This window comes from Dipodomys merriami, unplaced genomic scaffold (assembly GCF_024711535.1).
Source record: "Dipodomys merriami isolate MVZ:Mamm:240054 unplaced genomic scaffold, mDipMer1.0.p SCAF_4, whole genome shotgun sequence".
NCBI lineage: Eukaryota > Metazoa > Chordata > Mammalia > Rodentia > Heteromyidae > Dipodomys > Dipodomys merriami.
Genome location: NW_027205603.1, coordinates 5,525,164 through 5,541,088, shown reverse-complemented (window position 1 = coordinate 5,541,088; position 15,925 = coordinate 5,525,164). Strand labels below are relative to the sequence as shown.

Genomic DNA, 15,925 nt, shown 5'->3' with positions numbered 1-15,925 from the left:
CTTTGGACTGTTCATGACTGTGTGTGAAAAGGAAGACAAATATGTGTGGTGGTACACACCTATAATACAAGCCCTTGGGAGGCTGAGACAAGAGGATCGTAAGTTTGAGGCCGACCTAGGCTACATAGGACCCAGTCTACAAAATCTTTTTTTAAACAAAGAAAGAAAAGGGGCTGGGAAGGTGGCTCAGTGGTGGAGAGCTTGCCTTGCATGCCTGAGGCCCTGGGTTCGATTCCTCAGCACCACATAAGCAAAAAGAAAAAAACCGGAAGTGGCGCTGTAGCTCAAGTGGTAGAGCACTAGCCTTGAGCTGAAGAGCTGAGGGACAGTGCCCAGGCCCAGCGTTCAGGCCTCACGACCAGACCCCCCCCCCCCCCCCCGCCCAAAAAAAGAAAAGATAAAAGAGATCACTAAACAGTGGTGTCTCACACCTGTAATCCTAGTTACTCAGGAGGCTGAGATCTATAGATTGTGGTTCAGAGCCAGCACAGGCAGAAAACGCCATGAAATTCTTATCTTCAATTACCTAGCAAAAAGCTGGAAATGCAGTTATAATTCAAATGGTAGAGTACCAGCCTTGAGTGAAAAAGCTAAGGAACAGCATCCAGTCCTTGAGTTTAAACTACACACACACACACACACACACACACACACACACACACACACACACATACACACACACACACACACACACACACACACACATACACACACACACACACACACACACACACACACACACACACACACACACACACACACGATAAATACCCAAGCTGGGAGTTTGAGACCTAGGGTCTGCTAAGTAAGTGGCAGCTTTAAAATTTTCTATTTCATTTTAAAAATTATCTTTAAGTGCCGGGCGCTGGTGGCTCACACCTGTAATCCTAGCTACTCAGGAGGCTGAGATTTGAGAATCGCGGTTCAAAGCCAGCCCAGTCAGGAAAGACCATGAGACTCCTATCTCCAATAAACCACCAGAAAACCGGAAGTGGCACTGTAGCTCAAGTGGTAGAGCACTCACCTTGAGCTGAAGAGCTGAGGGACAGTGCCCAGGCCCAGAGATCAAGCCCCATGACCGACAAAAAAAAAATCTTTAAGTTATTGCACAGAGGTGTTCTGATTCAACATGCCAATTAGTGGAGTATAATGCCATAATTTTCATCATTCCCAACCCCACTCTAAATGGCAGCTTTCAATATTTCATTTCTAACACTAAAGCAAAGCCGGCTCTTGATATCATCTACATTCTTTGCGAAACCATATCCATCTTTGTGTGTATCATCAACATGACTGGCTGTACATGGCTAGGTTGATGTTCAGGCTGAAAGATGCTCAGATTCTGGACAAGACAGCATGAATCGAGGACTTTTACCCAGGCTGCTCAGGGGATAACTTTGCCTTGGTTGGTTGAAATGTCCAACACTTGGTCTCCACCTCTGAAAAATGGGTGGTTAGGGCCTTGATACCTGCCACCCTGTCTGGGCATAAGAACCCATCTCGACATGACATTAAAAGACAAAGATAACAAATACATTAAGAGGATGTGATATGTTAAGAACTCTTGACCCTAAAAAGTCATTATTTAATTGCAAAACCACCACAGTATTATGTTTCTGTAACATTCCTAGAAGATGTTTGGGTAAGGAAACAGCTTGAATTTTGAATTGTTTTCTATTATAGTTATGTTATTTTTGTTTCACCATTCCAATGTGTTGAGAAATAGGAGGTCTATGTTCAACTTGGGTTTACTTCCTAAAATTAAGTGGTACAAATAGTAGAAACAGTACACAGGGCACTCTTTCACACAAAATAACCTAACAAATAATAGCAGTTGTTGATGCGGACTCTTTTTTTTTTTGTCTGTCTGGTATTATTTAAAAAAAAAAAGAAAGCAAGAAGTTAGTTTGCATAGCAAAAATATAACCAAAAGTAAAGACTCATTTTTAGCGATCAGATCCTGTGTAGATTCCAAAGATCATTTGGGAAGAAGATTTAGGAAGAGCCAGAAAACTCTTTGCGGCATCAAACGCAAAGATGGGATCTACCTGGATGAAAGAATCAACTCTACATCCTATTTGCCTAATGAAACAGCTACTGGGGTCCCTGGCCTCTCTTAGGGATCTTCATTTGTGAGGGATAACGGGGTCATTTTTGTTTTGTTTGGTGGAATAAATATTTGAAGGACGTAACTGAAGAAGGTTTTGGTGCTGCTATGAAGTTACTGATACACAGATGGATGCTATTATGGCTGGAGCTATCAGGCTACATTATCTTTATGCCTGGGAGGTAACCTGAAGCAACTGTCTATTTACTTGGCACCACCTTAGTCTGCCCTGCTGGGGACTGACTGTAACTGGAGCCAGCCACATGCCTCACAGACAGCTTTCTCCAGCCACTGACAGCCTCCAGGAAAGAAAAGCGTGAAATTGCCCAGGATGCTTCTAAACCGGAGGCCGAGCTGTTGAGTGACTTGCAGACCACGATCCTTCCATGTCCTCTACTTCTATTTAGGGGCAACTGTCACTAGCAAGTCTTTCTCTTTGGGCACGGAGCGTTTTACTACAAGGAACCACCTCACCCCCTTGGAAATGTTCCTTTCTCCCCCTTGAACTTTGCGATGTGTTGCTGCAGGCCATGTCCACGTGGAAAGCAAGACTCACCAGAAGACTGAAGCCTCCTTCTGGAAGGATGCATCCATTTCCCTGCTCAGCTCTGCTGGCATGCTTCGGGAACTCCAGAGACAATGGCCACTTGGATCAATCCAGCACGGCCGAGACACCTCCTACCATCTATGACCAGCCCGTGGCCAAAGTGGGGAGACAGCCAACTCACCGGAGGGTGGAAGAATCAGCTTCAGAGAAAAGACAAGGCTCTGGCACCCACCTAGAGCGAAATGGCACCGCGAAGCAGAGCTCCAGTAACCACACTGAAAGCCAGCTTGCTGAGACCCCTGGAGATGTGCCTGTGGCCCTGCAGGCTGAAGCCGACTGTGAGGACGTTGCGGTTCAGAGTTCCATCCCCAGACCCTCCATTATGGACATGCCAAAGGTGAGTGAGGAAGTGTTCCCCAGGGCGTGATGGTTGACATGGTATCTGGAAGAATTGGGAGTATTTAGGCAATGCTTGGGCAAAAACTCATGTGTTCAAATTCACTTTGGGTTTGTTCACATTCCTTTTGGAATAAGACAGGGCAGGGAACTCTCACTAGTGTGAAGAAGTGCTAACACTTGGCAGATTTTCAAAAAAAAAGTTCTCAGAAGGAAGATAAGTAGAGAGGCAATGACAGTAAGCACTGGACCAAAATGCGCTTTAACTAACTGGCTACCATGCCTGAGAACCGACAGCATTTCCAAGGAAGATTAGGAAGACAGCCTGGGAAAGCAATTATTTTCCCTTCTCTAAAAACAACAACAACAATAATGCTGGTCTGTGAAATTTATGTATGTGAAAATCCACAAATATGAAGAGTTTGATTATAGACATTAAGAAATAGCTTCCAGGGCTTAAAATGTATCACAGGACAGCAAAGTAGCATGGAAAAATGTGCAGTGGATTTGTACTGTGTGCAGAGCAGTCCAGAAAGAAATGGAGAAAAATGTGCCTAACATGGATGCTGTTGTGATAGCTTTCTGAGATTCAAAAAAAAAGAAAACAAACAAACAGAAAGGGGAATGATCTGAAAAGTGGTGTCGCTGCTTCAAAGAAGCAGCTTTGTCATTTAACACAGCAGATTTATATTAAAATAATTCAACTCAGCTCTTGTCTATATCCTTATATCCTAGAAGCAAAGGGTTTCACCAGACCCTAACAGCCATAATGTATCTATTTTTCTAGCACCACTGAATCAAAATCCAAACCAACCAACCAAGTCCAAATCACGCATTCAATTTTGAGGACATCCAGATTAGCATATTCTTTAGTGGAGTTATAATTAAATGAGCGGATTTCATGGACACATTCATATTTGTGATATGTTCTAAGAACTAAGGATTGATGTACTGTTTTAATGAGCTAGGAGACTTTGTATTGGGTAGAGAATCAACCCATCATGTATCCTATATTGCTGAGTACACATTTGAACAGAATTAACAAAAACAGTGGGGGCAATGTGAAAATGTATTGTTCACTTGGTAGGAGCAAAACCATGTATAGACAACAGACATGAGGCCAAGGGCAAGGCTAAATATTGGCCACACAAAAAGCATGTATAAGGGGGTTCAAAGGAGGTTTGAGGGACAGCATACATATTCCAGAAGGAAGCTTATGATTGCTAAAGGACAGGCATTGAAATCAAGGCAGTCATATGACCAAGACTGTATATGAATAGGAAATAAATGTAGTTTAGGAATAGATACATTAGACTGGCTAAAGGTGAGGCTACTGCTTGGAGAATCCAGATTAGGACCACCCATTGGCTATCTCAAATGCTACAGTAAGAAGTTATGTTAGTGACAGTGGAAAGCTTTGAGAATTTGGGGCAAAGATGTGTGTCATACATTGAATTCCATTCTGGGAAAATAAATAGGTAAAGCCATGTGGGATGGTTTAGAATTGGAAAGGTGGACAGGGGCCATCACAATAACCCAGATCTAGGACAGCTGAAGAAAGACCAGCAAAAAGAGGGAGTGAGAGGGAGCAAACACAGCAGCCATGGTGAGGAGAGTAGTGAGAGCAGGCTGGGGGTGGGGCCAATCAAAGGAAAACAGGGTGAAGTTAAGTGCCAGGGAAGAGTGGCAAAGGGACACTCTGTGGGCATTCAAGCGGGCATCTGCTCTAGTTTGGATGCAGGGGCTCATCCGTTCAGAGCATCTGTAGCTATTCTTCTAAGCACCACACATGCAGTCTCTCATCAAACTCTCAAGACAGTGAGGTGCGTCGTCTCACAACTCCCATTTTAGAGAGGAAGATGTTGGCCAAGATCTGCCCAAGGCTGCAGAGGCAGGAAGTGGCAGAGGCAGAATTAGTGTCTGATTCTATTAAATTCCAAAATCTATCCTCAGAAGCATAATGTGCTTCTTCTACTATGTTGTGTTTGAATATGCATATGGGATCTCATTTGATATGCAGCCAAATTCAAATTCCATATATTTGAATGTGCATAGGTTGACGTATGTGTCTATTTGTATAATTATTTGTTTTTTTTTAATTCATTTGCTTAATCATAGCTGCATGGCTTATCATATCATGGAAAGGGATACTTTCCTCCTGTGTTCTACTGATGACATTTTGTTGATGACATTGCTCTGAGATATCCTGATAGGATAGCCCAGCCTCTTCATTGGCTCCTAGCTTTGCAGTGTCATCACTCCTCAGTAGAAGATGAGAGACTTAGCTGCCTTTTGTTACAATCTTGCCTCATGGCCAAAGTATTTCATCCTCATCACTGATGCTGGCACAAATCATACTGTTGTTGTTGAGTTCAGCTTCAGAACATAACTATAACGAAGAACCTCAAACACCTCTGTCCTTCATTAGTCAGCTAGCATTCAGATGGAAGTGATTCATTTAAATCTGACATGGCATTTGGTCTGAGGGGAAAAGCTAAGAGTAATGAAGCCAAGAAAACTAAGTAAAGCAGAGATGGGTCATCTTAGGTACCTGTTACAGTGTTTAAGAAGGGATTTCAACTCATCTTCAAACCTTTCCTTGTGGTTATCTTTTTCCTGATCCAGGCCTGAACTCAAGATAGTTGTAACCCTAGATTTAGAAAGTATCTTACGTATTTTCTTTTTTTTTTCAAATTTTTATTTTTAAGTAGTTGTATAAAGGAATTGCTATTCAACCAAGTAGCATACACATATAATGGATCTTGATCAATGTCTTAATACCCTGATTTCCTTCACAGCATAAACTCAGAGCAAAATTTTGGGATTATATGGTACTCAAAGTATTTTTCTGTACTTGTCCTGAGGCTTGAACTCAGGGCCTGATCACTGTCTCTGAGCTTTTGTACTCAAGGCTAACATGCTACAACTTGAACTTCAGCTCTACTTTCAGCCTTTTGCTGGAAATGTCTCTTTTAATTGGAGATGAGTCTCACAGACCTTCTTGCCCAGGCTGGCTTTGATCTGAGATCCATAGATCTCAACTTCCTGAGTAGCTAGAATTATAGGCCTGAGTACCAGCCCCCTGCTTGTTTTTTTTTTTTTTTTTTTTAAAGGAATTCCATTTCCTCTGGTGTCTGCACCACTTGACATTTTCACCCTAGCAATGGACCAGGCTTTCCAGTTACTCCTCACTTATCCTTGTCACTTATCCTTGTTCTCTGATGTGTGTTCTCTTTTTCGTTTTTGTTTTTTTGGTCGGAGACTGGGACTCAAGCTTGGTACCTGACATTTTTGCTCACTGGCTGACCTTCTACCCCCTGAGCCATGCCTCCAAGCTCATGTGTTTGCTTTTTGGATATTAGCCATCCTAATGGGTGAGAAGTAGTAGCTCCTGTGGTTTTGAGTTGCATTTCTTTAAAGAGCAGCCATATTGAATATCTTATGTGCTTATATGATAGCTATATATAACTTCTTTGGAAAGATGTCTATTTAAAGTCTTTGTCCATATTTTAATCAAGTTGTTTATTATTGAATTGCAGCAGTTCTTTGTATGTTCTAGATGTTAATATATATATAATAAATAATAGTTAATCTAATGCATAAATGGATTAACTATTATATACAGTTACCCTGGCTAAAACAAATCCTACTTTTTTGTCAGTTGTGGGGCTTGAACTCTGGGCCTGCGCACTATCCCTCAGCTCTTCAGCTCAAGGCAAACACTCTACCACTTGAGCCACAGCACCACTTCCAGTTTTCTAAATGGTTTATTGGAGATAAGAGTCTCATGGAGTTTCTTTCTTGGGCTGGCTTTCAACCGTGATCCTCACATCTCAGCCTCCTGAGTAGCTGGGATTACAGGTGTGAGCCATTGACGCCAGGCACAAATCCCACTTTTAACAGGTGAAATTTTTGTTAGTGTCTTATAGAGGACATTTTACATTAATAATAATCAAGAACCTTTATTAATCTTTATTTTTATTTTTGTTGTGTGTTTGACTTCACCATAAAGATAATGCTGATATCCTAAAGTAGATTAAGAAGAGTTTTCTACTTTGCAATACTTTGGGAGAGTTTGTGGAGTTAGGTGGTAATTCTTTTTTGTATGTTTGGTAGATTTCACCATATGGTCCATGGTTTTTCCTTATTGAGAGGTGCTTGGTTACTAAGCCCACCATACTAGTGATAGCACCATTCACATTTTCTCTATCTTCCTGATTCAGTCTTGGCAAAGAGTACTACTGCTCTAATAGCATTCCTTGAAAATGATGATTACAGTCATAATTGCCACTCATTGAGCACCATTAATAGACAAGCCATAGTGTTTAGTACTTTCCTTGAATTGTTTTATTCAATCTTTAAATCTTCTTATGATTTTGATCCCTGATAATATCTTCTTCTGCTCAAAATATCTCCAGGGGCTCCCCATTTCTCTCAGAGTAATCCAGGTTTTCACAGTGGTCCATGTGTCCTATGTATAGCATCCGCAATGACTTATCTGGACTTGCCTCCTACTTTTTCCTGATGGATATAGTAGAATCAGTGGGATTAAGCATGTGTTCCATATCTACTCTTGGCTCACCTCTCCAGCATCCTAGCAACTCAAGCCAACAACTCTGGATAGGGCTCCTAATCCTGCTCCCTAAAATTGTGCTTTCTCTTCTCTTTGTTTAGTCTTTGTTCACAACCAGACCATTCAATAGTTCAAACTTCAGCCTCTAGAATCAGATTGTAGCCATGTGCTCCTGAAGCTCCATCAAAGCCATGTTCATTGGGATTTGGCAGTGGAGAGAGACTCCTGGGATACCAACTGGTAACAAAAAAGCTCTTGGAGGTGTTCCTCTGTAGAAAAAGGCTTTTAGTTTTAATGATATAAACTCAAGGCTACAAGACAGTACATCACTGAAAACAATTGAGGAGGCAGGGCTGCTTAGAAGCATAGTGTCTACTCACATAAAATCCTCCATTTACCCCTCATTCCACTTGGACTCTACATCCCTCTTATTTAAAAACATTCCAGGAGGAAACTTATTCATCTCCTGGTACCAAACAATTGTGCAGCATTTCTTTAGAATGAAGCCCCTCTTTTCTTTTCCTATGGGCATTAATAGGAGACAACTCTAGGAGTTCTACAAAAGCAAAGTTTCCTTCTCAACTTGACATAAACATTCTTTTAAACAGAAAGCAACTTAAGGACCTATGCAATTAAATGTGAATTTTCTTTTTCTTTTTTGGGTCCGGTCATGGGGCCTGAACTTTGGGCCTGAGTGCTATCCCTCAGCTCTTCAGCTCAAGGCTAGCACTCTTACCACTTGAGCCACAGCGCCACTTCTGGCTTTTTTTTTTCTTACATGGTGCTGAGGAATCGAACCCAGGGCCTCGAGCATGCAAGGCAAGTGCTCTACCACTGAGCCACCTTTCCAGCCCCTAAATGTGAATTTTCTAGTCCAAGCAACCCCACTATCTTTCTCTCCTTCTCTAATCAAGGAAAGTATTTTGAATGACCTGGTAAGAATTCTGTCCTATTTCATTCAAGCCTTGATAATTTCTAACACCAGATTTCTACTTCCAAAAGATGTTAAACACAGTGACATGATAGTGAATGTTAGTCCTGTGATCTTAGGAATTTTCCAACCTGGGTATTCAGTTGCATCCTAATTGGAAAAGGAAAAGATGAATTCTTGGTTCCTCTTAGAATGAAATAAAAGTAATAGCCTTCAAGAAACCCATAAAAATTTACATTGCACAGATTTGGCAATTAGAAACTGTCCATAAAAGACTTCAGAGGAAGGCAAAAGTATGTGTATATTCCAAACTAAGAAATAATAGATGACTGCATAATTTAATAAAAAGTATACCATTTGACGTGATGTTACCACTGGATTTATAATTCAGCTAACCATGGCAAATAGTTAAGCAGGGATTGATAGGTCAGAGAGAGCCAGGTACAAAAGCAGGAGGTTGGTCCATTTTTGAGCAGCACCTATTTCCAGCTTGATAGAGATTCTGGAAACTTGCCTGTAACCTACTTGTTCCTCTGCCCTTGATTTTCACAGATAGTGAACAAAAGCAAGATTTACTTGGTTTCTAGGCAGTGGCTTTCAGTGTCTAACCAAAGAGATACTAAGGAAAAGGTTTCCAATTAATAACTAAGGCCCATTTCTCCAGAAATTTTTACATCTGTTTGGTTGGAATTTCAGTTCTTTGGATTATGTAACCTGTCTTCCTGCTTTAGCTTTTTATTTCTTTTTTTTTTTTAAAGCAATTAATTCCACTATTCTAACCTGCTGGATATGTTGGAAACTTTAAATTTTCTTATGCCCCAGGAGCCACAAGGGCTAGTTGAAAGATGTGCTGTATCAATCATGAGAAATGAGGGAGAGTTTTTTTTTCCAGCCAGAGACCTGCTTAACCTGATCTGAATGGCTTTAGTTTTTCACTCACTGTTCCTCTTTTCCAAAGAAAATATAACTCATCAAGTTAACACTTTTTTCCAATATGAGGTCAACACACTTGGTTTTGTAATTGTGTACCAAGGGAGGCAAGAGGTTGGAAATTTAAGGCAATTCAAGGAAGGGGAAGTCTCTACCAGGAGCAAGGAGCCTCCTGGAGGACATGTTTATAAACTTGTTCTGGAAAGTTGGTTTATGAGTAAACCGCACGCAATGGAATGGGAAATGATAGCCAAGGAAACTCTTAGAACCTAAGCCCACAGGCATGATTTAGACCATCAAGGGCTGCATGCCTGCGAAGACTCTAGCCATGTAATTTAATATATCAAACCCAACAATGGACTAGTAGGATGAGTCTTATGTAATGAGTGCCTCCTTCTTGAATCTTAGTGACACAATGCAACCTGAGTTATTGTGACCATTCAACTGTGTCTAGTAAACAATCCCATGCTGGTGGCTCATATTTATAAGCCTCGCCACTCAGGAGGCTGAGATTTGAAGATTGCAGTTTGAAGCCAGGCTAGGTAGGAAAGGCAGTGATCTCCAATAAATTACAATAAAAAAAGTTGCATGTAGAGTTGTGGCTCAAGTGGTAGAAGCTCAAGAAACTCAAGGACACCACCCAGGTCCTAAGTTCAAGCCCCAAGACAGGCACCAAAAATAAATAAATAAATAAATAAATAAATAAATAAATAAATAAATAAATAAATAAAGGTCTCTAGTGAACACTTTTAGCCTGCAACAGTGCCATTGGTATGAGGGCTATACATTTGTCCACTAATACCTTAGTCTCTTGTGATGAATAAAATCTTAAGTAATTTATATTATCCAGTCTTGTGTACTAGAAGAGCCCTCCTCTTTCCAGCTTTTGTCCTTTTTTAAGTAGTAGACTTTGGCATGAATAAAATGATGGAAAATCAACAGCATTTTAATGTCAAAACCAGAACGTCCTTTTGTAAAATGGGGTACATAAGCCCTGTGAATCGTGAGTCTAGGACCAGATGGAATTTAAGATCTAGAGTGCTAGCTGAGCATGTTGGCCCACTCCTGTAATCCCAGCACTCAGGAGACTGGGACAGCAGGATAGTGAGTTTGAGGTGGGCCTATCCCATGGGAGAAGGCAAAACAGCTGTGAGCAGAGCTGTGGTTCAAGTGGTAGAGTGCTAGCCTAGAGCAAAAGAACTCAGAGACAACACCCAGAACTGAATTTAAGCCCCACTACTGACCAAATAAATAAAATAATGAAAAGCTGTTGTAACAAGTGTAATCCAGACCTTGAATCCCTGAGAAACTGCTTGTTGGTTTTGTAACCATCTCAGATTCTACCACAACGCCTCTTGCATCGCTCAGCTTGCTTTTTGTTTCCTTCAAGATTTTATTCTTTTTTTTTTTTAATTGTACTAGCTGGGCACTGGTGGCTCACACCTGTACTGAGGAGGCCAAGGTCTGAGGATCGTGGTTTAAAGCCAGCCCAGGCAGGAAAGTTTGTGAACCTCTTATCTTCAGAAAACCAGAAGTGGCACTGTGGCTCAAGTGGTAGAGCGTTAGCCTTGAGCTGAAGAGCTGAAGGACAGTGCCCAGGCCTAGAGTTCAAACTCCACAACCAACCAAAAAAATTGTTATTATAAAGGTAATGTACAGAGTGATTGCAGTTACATAAACAGCTTGCTTTTAACTTCAAGACAAGTTGAACTTGCTACTTGAACTTAAACAACATACAGACATGTCATGTCACTTCCAATGGACTCCTAACACAAAGCATGGGTATGGAAATGCTCATTACCTTGGCTAGATCATTCCATATAGAACTTGTATATTGAAATGATCATACTGTGCTCCATAAGGATGCACAATTATTTTTTCAACTAAAAGTAAAAACTAAAAACCACCCTCAAAACAAAAGGTCCCACTTATGCCCCAAACTTTACAGTTGGTTGATTACAAACATTAGCTATTAGTGCCTGGCCTTCTTCTCTTTTGTGCTGGTCCTGGACAATCTTTTCCTAGGCTTTAAGGCACCAGCACAAGCCTGACCTCCTTCTTGCTCCTTTGTTTCCGGCCTGTGGCATCACACGCTCTTGTCCTGACTAGTATAAGAAATCAGTGTTTGCTTGAGGTAATCTGCAACAGTTTCCATGGCCACTTTGTTATTCTAGCAAGAATTTCTGTACTTGTCTTAATTTATTTTCTGTTGCTATAATTAAGTACATAAGCCTGGATAATTTATTTAAAAGACACATTCAGTTCTCACAGTTCTAGAGCCTACGAAGTTCAGGGGCAAGGTGCTATCCTGGTGAAGATTCTGCACAGTTCTGAAGTGGCACACCAGGAGCAAACTGGCTTTTGCAACTGACCAACTCTTGTGATAAACCACGCACCCATTAATCCGGGATTGGATTAATCCGTCCACGAGTGCTCTGCCCTGTTGACCCCAATCACCTCTTAAAGGTTCCATGTGGTTCCATCTAGTCCCATCTCTTAGTCACTCACAGTGGGGATTGGTTTTAACATGAGTTTTAATGGGACATTGAAACTATAGCAACACCTCTTCAATGCTCTTACTATGTGAATTTGAGGTTCCTGTTTGTCCATGTAAGTTGAATTCATTTCCTCCACAGGCCAAGCAAAATCCCATCATTATGAGTTTCAAAGGCTCTCTATGGAAGGACCCCTGGGCTGTTTATTTCTGCCTGAAAGCACTTTCAATTCATGTAGCATTGGCAGGAACATGTGACTGACAAATCCAAATTGGGGCTGGCCAGTTTTCCTCACTACTTATTAAAGTTCTTATGGGTGGCAGGGGTGCCCTCTTAGGAGCCTAAATTCTTAAAGTTTTTGCTAACTTTCACAATAACAGAATGAAATTACTTGGACAGTGGCCAGATGACCCAACAGATTCATCCCGTTATCCAATAGATTCTTACTGAGCATATACAATATGAGCAGACACTGTTCAAGCTGTGAACAAAATAGTCCCTGTGAAGCTTCCCACTGATGGAAGCAAAAAATTAGTAACTTATATATCATATTTGAGATAGTCATAACTGTGGGATAAAAAATGAAGCAAAAGAAAAATATATAAAATATGGGAGTGAGTTGTGCAGAGAAAGAGGCTGGAGATCATCAGTCTCCTACTTGGAGTCACATCTTTTTGTGGTTGTTGCCATTCTTATTGTTCCTGCTGTGTTTAACTAATGAATAATAGCTTAAATATCAAAAAATGGCTACTATTTTTTATCCCAAGTGTTCTTAATTTTTACTGCATCCAGAATTGTGCAAAGTTAGGACTACCACATCAGTATTTTTTATTAGCATATATTAGTTGTACACAGGGCTTTCATTGTGATATTACCATATATGTATATATTTTTATATAATATCTTCTTATATGTAAAATATTTTTATACAATACAAAAGATATATAATATATTTAAATAATGATATAATACATTTTCATATATTACATTTATGTATATTTATATCTTTCAGTATTTTTCGATGATATCTATTTCCCTATACAATGTATTTCCACATACAATATATTTCTATATATGTATGTAATATATCCTAGTTAAATGTATTTCCTATCAGAATTTGCAAGTAAGGTCAAGAACCACTGCCCTGCCTTGTGGAAACTGGAGAATCTGTGGAAGCCATTTTGAATTGACTGTTAGCATTTCTGTGTAACAAGCAAAGAACATTCCCAGTCAATTTCATGCAATAGCTTCCTTAACTGTTCTTTTGTCCTGAAAAATCTTTTAAGATCCTTAAGGAAAACCAAGTGTGAAGGTCTAAGTCATTCCTATGTCAAATGAGTGGCAAGACAAAGTAGGAAGAGAAAGGAATTTTCCATGTCTTGTTTTTCAGCAACTCTACTTGACCTATGTGACACATATTCCATCAAATCTCCTTTGAAATTTAAGACAAATACTGTTCTGCTTCCCAGCCCTTTGTTTTTCTTCTTATGTTGTAAATAGAGTAGCATCTTTTGCATCATCCCTGAGGCATAACTAGATACTTGGTGACTAACACAATCTGTCATGTTCCATGATTGCTTCTCCATGAAAGAAAGACCCAGATGCTTTTTTGGGGGGTGGGGGGAATACGGAAGAGAATTGAGAGGAGGGTTTTATCCTTTCGTGGGACTAGCTCCAACCAAAAGATTTTAACTGGAGAGTTTCTTGTTTCTCCTTACCATGGACTTCATCAAAACAGGAACTGCTTTAAGAAATCCTCAATTGTTATCACCTTTCTTTGGTTGCTGGAACTTTCATTATTTGGGGATCTTATTCACTGTATCCCACCTCCTCATAGAAGTCATTAGACACAATTTTTTCTTCTTTTTCTGTACCCTATGGATTACCATCTTGATGTCTCCAACTTCCTCAGTGAAACGTTGAATTTTCTCTCTCTGGTTCTCTCAAGAAACCAAACTAACAGTCTTTGTAGGTTTGCTTGTGTGGAGAGAGATCAGAGGAAGAGGAGAGAGGGAGGAAGAGAGAGAAGGAAGGAGGTAGGGAAAGAGGAAAGGAAGGAAAGAGGAAAAGAAAGAAGGAAGGAGGGAGAGAGGAAGAGAGAGGAAAAGAGAAAGAGAAGGAGCGGGTAGACAAGGTCTAAATCTTCAGGTCAGTTCTGTATCCTGGAAACTCAGGGAGGATTCAGTGTTGCTGCGTTCAGGCAAAATGCTTTCTTCTTTGGAAACTTCTGCCTTGCTCTTTAGACCTTTATTTGGTTGGATAAGGCCTGCACACTTTCTTGATGGTTATCAATAAGAATCAGTTTATTTATAGACATTAAGCATCTCTAACACTTTGCAAGAAACACTTAGATCAGCTTAAATAAATACCTGGGTAGAACAGCCTGGCCAAGTTTGACACCTAAGACAACATATTTATTAAAAAGGATTTGATAAAGACAAAAGCATTTTGGGTTTTGAAGGTAGAGGATCTGGCCTGGCCTCTAGTCTCCCATCAACTTGCTAAATGGTTTTGAGCCCATTTGCTAAACATTTAGAGCCTAGTTTTAGCCTTCTGAAAACCTAGGGAATGGAGCAGTAAACAAGGATTTTTTTTTTTAAGGCAGCAATATTCATATGACTCTAAAATCCTGAGTCTTTTGCCTTAATTCAGCATCGTGAATGCTTTGTTCTCTGTCATAAGAACATGCAAGCCTTTTGGTGATGGATTTGGGGCCAGGAATTTTCAGTGAGTGATAAGATGTGCTCTAGAGAAGAGTGGATAATAAAGAAACGTGTGGAATGAATCCCAGAGAATGCAACTTTAAGGAGATGGATGGGGAAGATTTCAATAGGGGTTTGATCCTGTAGCATTGTGACCATAAAACTTGGGGAATCTTCTAGTTGTTTCTGCTTCTGTTCATAGTAGCTCTGCTCTCCTGGACCTAACTCTGGAGCAGTCTGTGCTCTTGCTCAAAAGAGATTTCTCTAGCACCACGAATCATTTTCAGCTTGATGTAGAGCAGAGTCAATATTAAACACAACTTGGTAGGCAGTGTCAAGTCACAAAATCTATACTTTTGCCGACTCGGTTCAGATGGCTGATTGCTTCCACAGTATGCTTCCCCGAGGCAGTGAAAAATGTTGTCGGATAAATTAAACTGTCACTAAAACAGTTCTGAATTCACGTCTGGCCCTGCAGAGCAGGGGTAACCCACGCTATTAGTAAGAAATCAAATCTAAGCTTTTGGATGAAGAAACAACTTTCATTTTCTCCAGCTCTGTATTTTATCTTTGAATAACTTCAAAAGGGAGGAAGTTGGTGAATTTGTAGGATACAATGGGTTGCTGCAAGAGAAGAAAAAAAATCTGTAATTGAAGCAAGCACAGAAGTCCTATAATGTCTGGCAATGTACAGAAACTCCAACACAAACGATTAAGTAGAATTGTTTATGTAATTATAAAGTGTAAAAGTATAGCTTTTGTCTTGGGAAAGTCCAGAGTCAGGGCAGGTTTCCCAGTGGCTTGATACAGAGGCTAAAAAATGTTCCTGCTCTGCTTTCTATAGCACCATCTTTTAAATGCTGGCTTCTTCCCTGGTGTGTAACAATGTGTATACTTGTATGTGCATGAGAGTATACCTGTGTGCTTGTGTGTGTATAGTCGAGTGTCTGTGAGTATGCGTATGTTGGTATCTCTTATCAGTCTTTTGTGGTTGTTATTGCTTTCTTGTGGTACTAGGGATCGAACCCAAGGCTTTGCACTTACTATACAAATGCTCTACTGCTGAGCTACACTTGCAGCACTGTTATTCTTCTTACCATCTTTATGACAATGATACAAGTAGATTTTGAATTTGATACTTTCCAAGGTCAGTGTTATACTCTGGGAGCAGTTATACCCTATTAAAAGTTGTAATCAGGCTGATTGAAAGTGTTCACTTATAATATTTTGTGTGATGCAATATC

General features: G+C 40.3%; 2 protein-coding genes across 2 annotated transcripts in view; both read left to right on the top strand.

The window, feature by feature from the left end:
- Cdnf (cerebral dopamine neurotrophic factor) overlaps positions 1-15,925 on the top strand; it is an 89,208-nt gene that overhangs the window by 36,421 nt on the left and 36,862 nt on the right. The gene's annotated exons all lie outside the window — the stretch shown is intronic.
- The window catches only part of Fam107b (family with sequence similarity 107 member B), a 180,923-nt gene continuing 167,635 nt past the window's right edge, over positions 2,638-15,925 (top strand). The window contains exon 1 of the mRNA XM_069990396.1: positions 2,638-3,051. Coding sequence (XP_069846497.1) covers positions 2,638-3,051 — 414 coding nt within the window. The remainder of the gene's footprint in view (positions 3,052-15,925) is intronic.